We start from the raw sequence: 14682 nt of genomic DNA on the forward strand, positions 1-14682 counted from the left end.
AATAATGCCTCTCCCTAGATTTGACACCATAGCAACTTCTGATAATAATTTTGAATGATTATTACATGATAAAGAAACGATGATAAATAAATCTTCACAGTAAGCGGGTTTATATGATCATCACATTTTCATTTTAAGTTATTATCTTCACTTATCAGTTTCTTGTTTATATATAGCATGCATTTATTGTAAGGTCTTTTAAATTCTAGTGCATGCATATAGGATTAGAAACCCTATAAGGTTTCTTCTCGATTAGTTTTCTACTTTCCAACACACTATCTCATCCACTTGCGCATGCAGCTCCATCAAAATTTTCGAGTGCCTCATCGACTGCGACTGGTAAATCAAGCAGCCTATGAGCCAGAATTAATTTCAATAGGTCCTTACCACACTCGTAAGGAGCACTTGTGGGATATGAATATGACCAAAGACCAGTGTTGGATGAGGATTGGTCAACGAAAAGGTACTGAAATCATTTATAGATGTTTGAAGGAAATGAAAAACATGGAAGCAACTATTCGCCAATGGTATAGGGTACCCGAAGCGTTCATTTCGAAAGACGATTTAGCAGTACTCATGGTGATCGACGGATGCTTCATTATTGAACTACTGTGCAGAGAGCCGCAAGATCTAATGTCCAAACTGCAATGGAGTCGAGCTGCCTTATTTGGTGATCTCTTGCTACTCGAAAATCAACTTCCTTTCTTTGTACTAGTGAAGTTGTATGGCCTGATCAAGGATTCGACAGATGGAACAGACTTCGCTCCCCAAGCTTTAGATAAACTAATTCGAATGCTGCCAGGACCAAATATAGCAACTGCAGACCTTTCCACCATCAAAGATACCAACGAAATCCATCATCTTCTGGGCTTAATACATGATAACTGGGTACCTTCGCCTCCAGGGATAAAGCGCCATCGGGAATATGTAGAAATTAAAAAAGCAGAGGCAGAAGGACAAGAGAAAAAGCGCCAGCAAGACATATGGAAATTCATCCTCTGTGCAATAGCAATCTCCAAACAGAAAAAGTTAGGCCCAGGAGATCAAGAGAGTGGTACTGCCAATAAAGACCATTGGAAATTCATATGTTTTTCCAGAGAAAAGGCAAAAGGACTAGGAGAACGAGTCGGACGACAATCCATACGTTGTGCAAGAGAGTTGGAAGAAGCAGGAATAGGGTTCATAAAGGTAGATTGTGGAAGTGATGAGGATGACAGCAACCAAGAGAGCTATGCAAAGAGCTTGTTCGATGTGGAATTTACAGGCGGCAAAATGAAGATTCCAACGTTGGTGATCGGAGACTATACAGAGCGTCTCTTTCGTAACCTTATTGCCTACGAACTATATGTGCAAGGTTCGACTTATGTCATTGACTATGTGACATTGATGGATAACCTCGTCAACACAGCCAATGATGTGCAGTTGCTTCGTTTGTGTGGAGTTATTGTGAATATGTTAGGTGACGATGAAGCTGTTGCACAAATGCTTAACAAACTTCGTGACTGTGTTACACTATGCGGGGAAACCTTTTATTACGAGGAGATGTTCGTCGACGTGAAGCTGCATTGCGCAACAAGTTGGAACACTTGGAAGGCAAAACTAAGGCATGACTATTTTAGCACTCCCTGGACACGCATTTCCTTTGCTGCCGCTCTTCTGGTTTTCATGACTACCATTATACAGTTCATCCTTTCTTTTTTTAAGAAAGACTAACTTCTCTTCCATTATGGATTTATGGAATTTGAAGGCAGGCTTGGTGAGACTGCAAGAATAAAGCAAAGCTATCACATGTCTAAGATTGTTAAATAAATATATGCTACGTACTTTATTACATGCAAAAGATGCTAAAATAATCTATACCTAATTATGGTGTGTGCAAGTTTCTGCTTCTATTCACCTCAAGTTCATGTTGTAACTTCACAGACAGCAGCATTTTGTGGCTGATCTATCTATTGGCCAACTGGATCTTAAAGCAAAAAGGGTTTGTGTCCATTATGGAGACAACGTCGCCTGAGTCATTAATAGTGGACCATTGGACATAAATATTAGCGCAGTGTTAAAACCCATAGGATTTAGACATTTTGATTTAGCCAATAATAATATCACTACAATAAAATTCACACCAAGTAAAAAATAATATAGGCAGAAAAATAAAGAATGAAAATGAAGTGGCAAATTTGGTTAGTTTTTAAATGTAATTGATAAAATGAATGAATTAGAACATTTATAAATAGATTAAAAAAAGTTAAATTTTAAAGATTGGGATGAAAATGAAATATCGAATAAAAATTAATATGATTAATGCATTTTACATAGCAATAATGCACACCTTTTGATCTAAAAAGTCTCAAATTCAGGGTTAGGCAGCCCAATTCAGGACTCGGTCACAATTTCAGTTATTTCCCCTTCCCTAAAGTTGATGGATAATAACCCTTGTGATAATAATTTTGAAATGCTATTATTAGTTGTCTGGTATGATATTCTCCAACACAACCACTCTTGCACTAGTAACAGATAAAAGGAGAACATTCACAATGCCAAAATCCAAAGGTTGGACGCAGATCTTGGAGGCCAGACTATTGTGAGTCTTTCGCCAGTGCCTCATCAACTAAGGCAGGTAAATGAAAAAGCCTACGAACCGCAACTAATTGGTCCTTGTCATCGTGATAAGCCACACTTGAAGGAGATGGAAGTGTAAATCCTTATACTAATGTAAGTAGATCATTACTTACTATTAAAATTAATAATTAAAAAATATAATTTTTTTTAAAATTTTATATTAAATAAATTGATCTCTCCATATATATATAATTACAAAAAAACCATAAATCCACTGCTTTTCCTGGAATTATAGCTAGAACAATACTGAGTGTTAAAGTGGCGATTAGCAACGAAATCCTTGATTCCAAGAAAAAGGTCAACCCATCTTTCCTTGTAATTTCTTTTTTTGATTGTTTTTTTGTTTTTAGAGCAAAAAGTAAGTCCATCCTGATTGCCCACAATCAGTGGTTTTTGAGACCTGACTGATTGTCTAATAGACGAGGTCTCTCATTATTGGCTTAATCACTTTGATTCGTTCAATCAATCGGCTCAATATGATTATAAAGGGAATGTTAGTATCAATGAGAAATTATTTCATTTATAATAATGTAATTTTAACATTTTTCAAACGAAAATTAATAAAATATTTTTAAAAATATTAAAAAATAAAAATTCAATTAAAAATATATGTGTTAGTCTTTTAATTTTTTTTGTAAAATTTTTTAAAAAATTTATTGATAATGTATTAAAATTTTCATATTTATTTATATGTAATATAAATATCAGATTAACTAAATATAAATCACATAAAAAATTATAAAAAGTAGTTTTACACCATTTTATAAATTTTATATATAATTAATATTTTTATAAATAGACAATTGGATTTAACAAATAATTGTATCCACTATGTACGTAAATTTTATATCAATCCAATATTTTTGTTATATCAGTAGACAAAATTATTTTTTTCAACAATTGAAAATTTTTTATATCAAATAATTAGTTTTTTTTAATTAATTTAAAATTTAACGTACATTATTTATATGAATAGAGTATGAAATACAAATAATCTAATTAAACAAATATAGATTATACAAAATTATGAAATGATGAGAAATTGAATTAGTTTTACACTTTTATCGGATCTCTCTTTTCTATATATATATATATATATATATGTATATAATATCAGAGTTGTACAATTGACTGCAGAATCCTGTCGCTTAAGCCTGATTTGGGCTTTTAAAAGGACCCATCATGGGGACTGGCCACATTTGGGTGTGCAATGGTTGGATCGCGTATGGGTTTCGCAGCCCAGGCACCTCGGCTTATTGATTTTTTTTTTCTTTTAATTTGTGAAAAACCGGATCCATCTTATCAGTAGGTTTTTAAGTGTTTTTTCTTTTATTGACATTTTATCATACACCTTACGGAGGCGTTGCTAGTTTTGAAGAAACTTTTGGACGAAGAAGCTTCCGAGCTTAGTGGAGAAGTTTTCTGGGTCTTGAAAGCATGATCTTTTTGAAAAGCCTAAGGTGCAATGAAATATCATTTGGCCCATTCAATTCATTTTCACAAAGGAGATGGAAAAAACCAGTTGTTTCAGCTCAGACTCGCTTAGAAACAAGGACAAGAGATTCAAAACTCGACAAGCTCGTGACACACATTCACAAACTCAAAACAATCCTCAATATCCACCAGCTTATGTCCCAGCGAAAGCGAGGTCCCTTCGTCTCCGTACAACTGATGTCGCGATGGAGAAACATTGTGGGTCTGAATGTTGGCATGGGTGCATTTCTCCACAAATATCCTCACGTGTTTGAGTTATTTCCGCACCCAATTAGGAGGAATTTATGCTGCAAGATAACTCGAAGAATGAGGGATTTGATTGATGAGGAAGAAAAAATTGTCAAAAATTATGAACATGAATTGGTGCAGAGAATAAAGAAATTGCTCATGATGTCAAAGAATGGGACACTTCATGTCCATGCTTTGAGGTTGATTAGGAGAGAACTGGGCTTGCCTCAGGATTTTAGAGATTCTATTTTAAGAAAGTATTCAAAGGATTTTAGGTTAGTTGATTTAGAAATTGTTGAATTGGTTGACAGAGATGAGAGTTTGGCGGCGGCTGAGGTTGAAAAGTGGAGAGAAAAAGAATACATAGAGAAGTGGTTGAGTAAGTTTGAGACAAGTAATGCATTTCCCATTAATTTTCCAACAGGGTTTAAGATAGAGAGAGGATATAGGGAGAAATTGAAGAACTGGCAGAGGCTTCCTTATTTGAAGCCATATGAGAGCAAGGAGGTTGTCAGAGTGCGTACTTGTGGAGGGATTGAGCGTTTTGAGAAGCGGGCAGTTGGGATTATGCATGAGCTATTGAGTTTGACCGTAGAAAAGATGCTTGAAGTTGAAAGGTTGGCTCATTTTAGAAAGGATTTTGCTATAGAAGTTAATGTACGTGAAATGCTTTTGAAGCACCCTGGCATTTTCTATATATCTACCAAAGGAAGTGCTCAGACTGTTTTCCTTAGAGAAGCCTATTCCAAAGGGTGTCTGGTTATGGCAAATCCTATTTATGTTGTTCGAAGGAAAATGTTGGACCTTATCTTGCTGGGGTGTCGAAATACAAGATCATTGGAATACTCTGAAGAAAGTAAGGAGGAAATAAATGGCTTAGTTTTTAGAACCAATGGGGGAGGCAGAAGAGATGGAGACTGGGTTATCCCAATTTTAGATAGTTATGATCAAAATGTCCTGGATAATCAAGGTGAAATCAATGATTCCAAACAACCATTTGATGGATGTGAGAGTGGAAGAAGTCAAATTGTGTGCTTTGAGGATGAATCTAGTTGATTTTAAGGCATTGAATGCTTATCGTTGCAACATAGGGTCTCATTCACTTAAATAGCATAGAACCTATCTTGAATGGAGATGAGGGAATGCTCCGCAATGAGCTGCTAGAGTCTAGAGACAACTTATAACCTTTCGTCAAGGCAGTGAAAGAGGGGTAAATCTCTTATTGCTTTCAGCTCTTGATTTTTCTTGTTGAATATTGATATAAGACCGTAGATCTTTATTTTGTTCACTAAAATTGCAATTTCATTGTTTTATGTGTTTGAAGTATGAAATTTAAGTACACTTGCAATGCTTGCCTATTGAGTAATTGAAAGAGGTGCATGAAGAATTAATTTAGGGTTAAATTTCTTAGTTGCTTATTCAGATTGCAGGTTCTCTAGTTAAACCATTTTACTTAATCACGTCTCAAATATCTTATTTTGTATAATTTTGCACAATATGGCTTAAACATGAGCTTGAGCGTCATTATTTGTCTGATTTGTAATGTTTGCACAACCTGGTTTTGTTATCACTAGCTACATTTCTTTGTTCTCTGTAGAAGAATTATTTCACATACAAGCTTGATTGGCTAATACCTGTTTTTGAAAGTCGAAATTAGATACAATATGGTAGGTAGTAAATAAGCTAACTTGTCTAACGGTGCAAGTCCACCACTACTAAATTTTCTTAATATGATGTATTTCAGAATGACTCATGAATGTTATTGTATAAACATTTTAAGAAAACGTAATGTAGAAGTAACCACCAATGCAGTTGTAACTTTCTCTTCTTTTATATCTTAGGGCAATGTCAAATTGAAATGTACAGTACACTCCATCAACTTCTAGCAAGTTTAGAGTTGGAGTACATTGCACTGTATTATAAACTTGTGCTCTTCTGCCTGTGATACCCCTAATTTGCTAAATTATCTTATGCTTTTTATTCTGTGATTGTTTAGCTTATTTTTCTGTAATTGACTACTTTGCTTAATGTTAGTGATGTTGGGGACTCTTGAATTGTGGTCAGCCTATTATTTTGGTTTGTTTTTGTCATTCTTAGTCGCAAATGGTGTACTATGGTGCATTCTGCCTGGATGTGTACATTTGGTCGTCACTGTTCATAAACTATTCTTCATAATGATTTAGTTGGGATGGCAGTGAGTATTAGATTTCTTTTAAAAATTTTTATTAAATGCATATAAATACAGGTTAGTGATGATTGATTATGCTGCCTGACTGGCTTCTTCATACAGCAATAGAGAAGCTTGGGTGGAATGGATGATGCCTTTTGGAGTTGGAACTTTTCCATCTCCAGTATTGTGAACCTGTTCTAGGCTTGAAGAACTACAGGTATGCCTGTCAGTTTTATTTGTGCTTGCTTGTTTCAAAATGAGATAGAGGTGTCCTCAGCACTTGGCCTAGCGGTTAAGGAGCTCTTAGGAGGACATATACGTCTTGGTTTCAAACCAAGACCTCCTCCCCCTTCCCCATTGGCTATGCCCATCCTTTGTACCAAAAAAAAGTCAGGTAGAGGTGGCAAAATATGAGACAACCTGCATGACCTTTCCACCTTGCCTGAAATCCAGCCCAAATTTTCTCTAAAAGTCAATGACCTGAACTCAATTGTCCTCTGGCCGGAAACTGTTCAATCTGAAATGATGCAAATCCAAACCTGACCTGGGCTAGTATTCGATTGCTATATATGCTATTAGGGTAAATTTGGCAAGAGCTGAATCAATCTGAGCAACCTACCGACCTAATTAAATTCCAACTTGGCCCAACTTACATTGACTCAAAAAATCATATTTCTAACCTGAATAGTTAGTCATTGACAAAGTTGAATGAGATAGTCAGAATCAGCTAGTTTGGATTTTGGTTATGGCCTTTTCTCTACCAAATATTCCTCCTGAACTTAGCTGTACTTATTTTGGTTGGCTTTTGTGCATATGCATCATTCCTGTTCTTGATGTAAGTTGTGAGCGTCAGTTGTGCAATAATAAATTTTTTCCATGTCCATTTGTGTTGGAAGATGTTTTTTGGTTAATTTATTGATTAATCAATGCAACATAATTGCACCACTGTTGTTGGTTTATCTTGTAGTTTTCACGAGCCAAAATAGAGCGCATCAGTTTTAAGAAATGGCATTCAAGTATTCTCCAAACAATTTAATGCCAAGCTGAGAACATCAAATTAAAGATGAAAGATTTAATTTCTTTTATTATGGATGGGCATGAGGAGGATAAGAGCTTCACAAGAAAATTCAATGCTCAATTCGGAAGATCATATGAAAGGTGAAAGATTTGCGCACTTCTTTCATTATGGTATAGCCATGAAAGGTTAAGGGGCTTCATTTACCTTGAATAATTCTTTTACATTTATCCAAATCAATATCATCAAGTTCCAACATCCCTGTATTTTTAAAAAGCAGTATTACCACTATGAACCAAATAACATACTTGCCAAAGCTAATCTCCCCTCTGTTTTCTCCAGTGGGTTCTTGATGAAAACGCCCCACAAAGAGCGAGTTAATGAACTTGGATCCTTAACTGCTAGAACAGATACATTTGCATTAAAAGAGAAATCAACTAGAAGAGCATGCGGTTCCCTTTCTCTTCACTGAATATGCGTATATCCTTTGTGTTTGAAGTTAGATAGTGTTTCACACATGCAATAGGAGAAAATACTGAAACAAATAGGGATATTAGTCAATTATCCTCCTTCTCAAAAGGGTGTTTGAGTTTAATTTTTGCTGGTTGCAAAGGTGTGACAATGGAGTATTATGGGGAAAAGAAATGGAATGAAGTCTAGAATTGAACCCATGCTTATGCTTAGAGCTTCATTTTATGGTGGTTCCAAGCTGCTTGTTCTGCTTGGCCAATTGTATGTATCTCTTCATTGGACTTCTGTTTCAGTAAATACTGCTGTTAGCTATGATGTAAAAACCAGTTGTTCGTCATCATGGTTGTTTATATGTTTGCAGGTAAAATATTATTTTTCTGCATTTTACATCCAAGTTGAGTTTCTTGCTGGGCCAGAGATCCTTTGACATTCATTATATTCAAAAAATTTTCTCTGGCTGCTGTTAGCTATTGGTCTCACACTCTCATGCTAACATGATTACCATAAAATGTACTAGACTATAGCACTCCTTGCTTAGTGAGCGAAATATAATATTGAGGTAGGTTTGCTGTTGAAGTTCTTGTTCTCTTGAATCCTAAACCCTCTTGAACAGAATAATTTTGACATGATTGGCATTGGCAGATAAAGAATCTATAGGAATTCCTGGTCGTGGCTTTTCACATCATAGACCTGAGCTTTGGAGATGCATTACTTAATTCTGAATGAAGCATTTTAATCATTCGAAAATAGAGGGAGCTGTAATAATATTTATCAGAAGTGATCTAATGGACATCATGCTGCAATTAGGTTATTATTGTGATCAAATTGTAGAAAAATGGAAGACAAATAAATCTGAAAACATAATATTTTGAGACGATGGATGGTAATTCTATTGTTGACTTGCTGGTGTTGAAGTTCTTATATGAGTTTGATAATTGTGTGCTATTGAGTTTTGTGCCACCCTTTGAGATTATTTTGTATCTCTCTCTTGCTTGCGGTTTCTTACCTCGGTATTTTCCTCCATTAATATTTTTATTCACCATTAATTTGATAATTTTATTTAATTTCTATCATTTCAGAGTACTATTGGAGAATTGTCCTATGTCCAACAGCGTCTGAGCCTTCATTGTGAGTGAGTCTTGATTTTTCAGTATTCACTTTACTTAACCTTAATTAGCTCTTCCCTGTCTTGTGGTCTCCATCCTGTTTTCAAAGCTCTACTGTGAAGCAATGATAGAGGAATCAAGTTGTGACCCTTTCCTGATCAATTGAATTAACCAGCATAAGATTATGATTGCATTAGTTGTGAGTTTTTATTCATTCAACGACAGGATTTTATTCCAAATTCTTGCATCATGTACTTGAAAGTTTATATTGAGACTTGTATTCTTGAGTCTGATTACTTAGTACTTATTCATTTGTTAGTTTCTTATCAAAATCAAGTCCTATCCTGAATTTTCTCAACATATACCTCATATTATTTCTAATTTAGTATGCTTTGGTTAGTGAAGTTGATGAGCCATTCGGTTACTTGAGGCAGGATGATGGCCAGTGCTTTTGCTCTCTCTGATCCTTTCCTTTTTTCAGATTCTATTTCTTTTATTTGATTGTCATTCCAAGGTGTCTGCAACCACTTTCTGTTACTATCTCCTCTCCCTCCTATAAAAAACTTGGTATAGAAAAAACCAAATCACTCTCGAATGTGAAGAGTCAAGTCTGATTAACCAATGAACTGAGCATGAGTTGCTTGACCTACACACTTATTTTTCATGTAAATTTTTACATGTCTATGCTCATTAATATACCCTATATTAATTGTATTGTAGACTGTATAACTGCTCCAATTTTAGTTTCTGGAATGGCTCTAATTGGGTGTATGATCTACAGGTGCTGGAATGGCTTGATGGGATAGTGGTTAACAGTTTGTGCAAAGAGTATTTGACCCCAGCGGAGCCATCTACTCGTGTTAGCTGCGATGGAAATAATAAATGTACATTATCACAGTTATAATATAATATATATACTTTTTACATATTGTACTCTCCCTGTGGAGTGAATCGATTATACGAGCAGATTTGCCTAAGAATTTCCTGTTTTCTTTCCTAAAGTTGAACACAGAATAAATTTGGCATAATTGACAAAAGTACATAATCTGAATGAATTTCTGATTTTTTTTTTAATTTGGGGGAGGGCGAATTGGGGGAGTTTGGTCCTGATCTTTTTGGGATTTCTTCCTGAAGTTGAATAAAGTATTTTGATTCCCTGGAAATGTAGGAAGCTGTACTAGGATTTATTGGAATTGAGCGTATAAACGGGCATTATGATTGCCATCAAATAATGCGAAAATGGGAAAAGAAATAAATATGAAATATCGTACTTTATTTCATAATCTGTAGATATAAATACCCCAAATTTAAATGAAATAAAAAAAAAAGGCAGAACAGAGTATTCTGCAAATACTTCCAATCCAGAAACCAATTTCAACCAATTCTATGACAGGATCTAAGATTTAATCTTCTGCCCAACTATGTAGAAGAAACCCAGAAAAGAATCAGTACCCAAAATGCCAAAATTCCCACATGTTCCCCTCAACCTTTAACTGCACAAAATAACCCTTGTCAACCCAAGAACCAGGCATGAAACAGTGAAGAAAAATAATGTAACAAAGTCCCTAGCAGACCATTTCCTCACAGCTTTAGCCTCCACCCTCAAACTCTTGGCCCTCCTGAGTGCATCAACCTCTTTCAACAAATCAAACTCCACACCTTTCTTCTTCAACTCCTCCACACACTTGGCCAACAACTTTCCATCCTCTTTTTCCCTCTCCAACAGCTTTTCCAAGTGCCCTTCCACATCAGTTTTATACCTAACAGCCCAAATAATCCCCATTGAACATAGTAAAGAACACAAAGATGGGATCCAAGACCTATGGCAGGCACCAGTTGGAGGGTCCTTTGAAGAAGAGTTGAAGAGGAGGAGAAGAGAAATGGAATGGAATAGGAAGAAGAACATGTAAAGCTGCGTGATTTCTTTACGGACGGAATCGATTTGAGTCTCCTTGAGGGATATTCTGTTGAAAATTAGTTCTTCTTCTTTCAGCCATTGTTTCAAAAGCAACCTGTGGGTTGGTGTTTCTGCAATTTGGTGAAGTGGGTGTGGTTGTTTCGGCACCATGATTGATGGGTTTGAGCTTTGATCCGCCATTGGTATGTACAAGACAACGATAGATTGAGTGAAAATGACAAAAAATGTAGAAGAAAAGAGAGTACTTGAAGGGAGAAATAGTGAGTTGGGTGTGTTTTCATATTTTTTTCCAACGGTAAGGAGGCTTTTTTTAATTTAAATAAATCTTTGCAACGGTCAGATTGGGAATTTAAAATTTAAAATTTTTGTTTTTCCAGGAATGTCGTCGGGCGGGGATTGGAAAACTAGAAGCGTGTAAGATTTGATAACGTCTTCTTTTGCCCGTTGAGATTCAAATTGTTGTGCTCAAATTACATAACTGTCCTCCAAAAGTTATTCTATTGCGAGCTTGGTCAAATGGTTCTAAACAGGGAGGGAAATTGGGAATTAGAGAAAAAAATTTGTCGAGCATTGAGGATGGAATCCCAATCTTTTGAGAACCCATACTTATCATAAAAACATCAGCAGAGGGAACAAGCCCTGTCTCAGTATTGTGAGAAAGTTTGTGTTTGCATTATAGCTTGTTTTCTTAAATCTTGATTTCTTTCACAACATTTCCTATATGAATGCTTCGTTTGCACTTTATTTGAATTTATGGATCGTTCCAATGTAGAATATACAGAAAGAGAAAGTATTACAGCTTGAACTTAATATATTTTTACCAATATTAGAAAAGATTATATGAAACAGGTACACATGTGAGCTTGGATTCCATTCTAATCATTTAATGCTATTTCATCAAAATTTCCGCGTCATTTGCCATATCACTTCTAAATTATCCAGCTTAAACCTCCCAACACCTAACTCTTCATCTGCTAGTGTTTTGCCGATTGTTACTTTTCAATCTGAAAATTTTATTTGATTCTCGAGACTCTTTGAAGGCACAAACTTCCTTTGTTCAATGTTGAAAGAAGCTTGTACAGGCGCCGCAAAGGAGCCCGCAAATCCCTGCTATAAATTTTTTTTTCCCAAAAAGCTGAACTTTAAGATTACTGAGACAAAAAATCAAACATATTGCGCGCATTGGTATAGAAGAACAATGACTTCACCAGAGACAAAGCATTCAGCCACACATCAATATATAGCACAATAATAGTATAACTGTAATAATAACTCAGCCTTAAGTCTACAAGAAATAAAAAAAAAAAAAAACCTCAGTGGTTTAACTTCCATGAATTTACAGCCTTTGGAACTTAAATCCCGTTATGATTCTTGATTATATATGAATCTTTGAATTGTGGAGGGCGGGGCAATAATGGAAAAAAAAATAATTTTGGTTGTGGTGGAGGGGCCGGTTAATGCTCTCTAAAAACGTGTATCCAGTTGGGTAGAATTTTAGTTTAGAAAGAATTTTTTTAAGAAATTTAAAAAAAAAAATGATGTGATAAATGACATGTAAAAATTGAATGAAATAATATTAAATGATTAGAATGGAATATAAGTTTTAATGTTATAACTATTTCATAGAATCCTTTATTCTTATCTCAATTTTATAATTTGCCAGAAGGAAATCCAAGTGGCTAAATTTTATTTTATTTTTAACTTGATATTTGGATGCTAAATTACTTATGAATGATTGATAAAAACAAGATTGTTCCACTTACAATTTTTTTATTATAATTATGCTGTCAATTAATCATAATAAAAATGATGTAAGAATTTATCATTTAAAAATATGAAATTTACACAATTTTTTTAATCTAAAAATGATGTAGGAATAATAATTTTTTTATGCATCTCATATACTGTTAAATTATAACTAATTAATTGAAATTTAATAATTGTTGGTGATATGTTATTGATAAAAACCCTTAGAACTTTGTCACTAAGAATTAAGAAAATACAATGAAAGTTACATATACTAAGCTTAGAATTATAATTGAAATGATGGTTAGAATTAGTTCCTAAGCAGTGCCAATAGTTTGGATACTAGTAACCTACTAATGTTAGTAGGTACCCGTTAATACTTTCTTATGTATTATATGTTTTTAGTGCGGAAAATTGGCATGGTGTGGTTACCAATTGATATATAAACCCCAAAGATAGCATGACCAACAAAGATAATAAAGTGTAAAGTGTGGCACGTGGCTCTTGGAACGAGGAAGTATATGGCAACCATAATATGGATTTGATTAACGGAATTTTAATTTCTTTGAGGTAAAATGATTTTAGAGGTAAAATGATTTTGGGTAAAAGTAATATTGAAGAAAAAAATGTGAATTTTTTGTTTTTGTTGATTTAAAAAATGTAAAATTTTTATATTTGATTTACAAAAATATAAAATTATCTAATAAAATTATTTATTATTTATTTTTAATAATACATAAATAACACGTGATATTTATAATATCAATATGTGGATAACACATTATTATCCCTAAGTAAAAAATATTTGTGAGTCGATTTTCATAGTAAGGTCAACTTGGGGTTGGAAGGGGTGTTAAACCCTTTTTCGGGGGAGGGGGGTTTATGAGGACAAACCTTTGGAACAAGTTTTATGTATAATAATATTAAATAAATATATTTTAAAATTTACATTTAATAATATAAATTTTTATTTTTTAATAAATATGATTAAATGCTTAATTTGAAATTAAAAGTTAATCAATTCAAAATGAAATATTTTAATTTATATAAATAAAAATTAAATATTATTAACTTAAAATAACATAAAAAATTTTTCACAAAATGTTGACCGTGAAATACAAGCACCATTAATTAGCATATTAAAATAACGCCATTTTTCAAGTTTTAAAAAAATTTACTACTTTTTTTTTTTCGTTTCTCCCTCTTCCATCACCTTCTCTTTCTTCCCGTATTTCAAAATCTCAAATAAAACAAAACCAAAATACTGATCTAAATTATATAAAAAACTTTTATATCTAAAACACCAAACTAGGTGTTAATTGTTTAAAGAAGAATATTTTGTGTTTTAAAGAGCAGTTCACAAAAGCTAAGAACTTTTGTATTCAATTTATCAAACACTTGGTAGTATGTATGGTAGGCACCTTATTTTATCTAAGATTTAAATTTTATTTTATTTATTATTTATTTATTTTTTCAGTAAAAATAAAAAATAAAATGGCAGAGACTTGGTCGAAGAATGATTGTTCGGTTGGATAAAAATTTTTTAAAAAATAAAATTTAATCCTAATTCAACTATCAAATAGATTGTTTAAAGAGTTTAATCCTAATTGAAATACTATTTTGAACTTGGATTTTCATCTATAAATTGGTTTCAATATACACGAAAAAGTTACAGTGATCAGATAGGAAAAAACATAAAAAAGAGAGCACAACAATCAGAAGGCCTAGCTTAGAAAAATGAAAAAAAAAAAGGCGAAGCTAGGAAGGCTATTTCTACAGCAGCGACGGTGGCAGTGGAGGAAGGTTAAAGTCGTAGCAGCTGTGGAAGGCTTGTTTGTAGTGACAAACATTAGTTCAAAGAAAAGGATGTTCAAGGGTTGTTAGAATGGACAAAGGCAGCTTGGTGTCTAGAGTC

General features: G+C 33.9%; 3 protein-coding genes across 15 annotated transcripts; 2 read left to right on the top strand and 1 right to left on the bottom strand.

Moving 5' to 3' along the window:
• Nucleotides 1–294: 294 nt before the first annotated feature.
• On the top strand, nucleotides 295–2014 carry LOC111276362 (UPF0481 protein At3g47200-like). Its single transcript, XM_089754349.1, has 2 exons — nucleotides 295–1682; nucleotides 1924–2014. Exons 1-2 carry the CDS (start codon nucleotides 295–297, stop codon nucleotides 2012–2014), a joined length of 1479 nt encoding a protein of 492 aa, XP_089610475.1.
• Nucleotides 2015–3816: 1802 nt separating this feature from the next.
• On the top strand, nucleotides 3817–10177 carry LOC111276057 (Ubiquitin carboxyl-terminal hydrolase family protein). 13 transcript variants are annotated; one of them, XM_089754579.1, is made up of 5 exons: nucleotides 3817–5551; nucleotides 6587–6728; nucleotides 7479–8556; nucleotides 9077–9125; nucleotides 9885–10177. In XM_089754579.1, exon 1 carries the CDS (start codon nucleotides 4057–4059, stop codon nucleotides 5395–5397), a length of 1341 nt encoding a protein of 446 aa, XP_089610705.1. In that variant the 5' UTR covers nucleotides 3817–4056; the 3' UTR covers nucleotides 5398–5551; nucleotides 6587–6728; nucleotides 7479–8556; nucleotides 9077–9125; nucleotides 9885–10177. The 13 variants fall into 13 exon arrangements, with proteins under 13 accessions (XP_089610705.1, XP_089610707.1, XP_089610704.1 ...); XM_089754581.1 differs by having other exon boundaries at nucleotides 7479–8358; XM_089754578.1 differs by having other exon boundaries at nucleotides 7479–8258; nucleotides 8359–9125.
• A 180-nt stretch (nucleotides 10178–10357) lies between these two features.
• On the bottom strand, nucleotides 10358–11316 carry LOC111276618 (uncharacterized). Its single transcript, XM_022862365.2, has one exon. The coding sequence runs from the start codon at nucleotides 11199–11201 to the stop codon at nucleotides 10593–10595; it is 609 nt and encodes a 202-aa protein (XP_022718100.1). The 5' UTR covers nucleotides 11202–11316; the 3' UTR covers nucleotides 10358–10592.
• Nucleotides 11317–14682: the final 3366 nt, after the last annotated feature.

The sequence above is a fragment of the Durio zibethinus genome, chromosome 25 (genome assembly GCF_047325235.1).
Source record: "Durio zibethinus cultivar Kanyao isolate XHJ-2024 chromosome 25, ASM4732523v1, whole genome shotgun sequence".
Lineage (NCBI taxonomy): Eukaryota > Viridiplantae > Streptophyta > Magnoliopsida > Malvales > Malvaceae > Durio > Durio zibethinus.

Coding starts and splice junctions, on each gene's coding strand:
- LOC111276057 (XM_089754575.1), top strand. CDS start 4,057: ATGATCTTTTTGAAAAGCCTAAGGTGCAATGAAATATCATTTGGCCCA.
- LOC111276618 (XM_022862365.2), bottom strand. CDS start 11,201: ATGGCGGATCAAAGCTCAAACCCATCAATCATGGTGCCGAAACAACCA.
- LOC111276362 (XM_089754349.1), top strand. CDS start 295: ATGCAGCTCCATCAAAATTTTCGAGTGCCTCATCGACTGCGACTGGTA. Junction 1,683..1,923: donor TTCATGACTACCATTATACA/GTTCATCCTTTC, acceptor GTAACTTCACAG/ACAGCAGCATTTTGTGGCTG.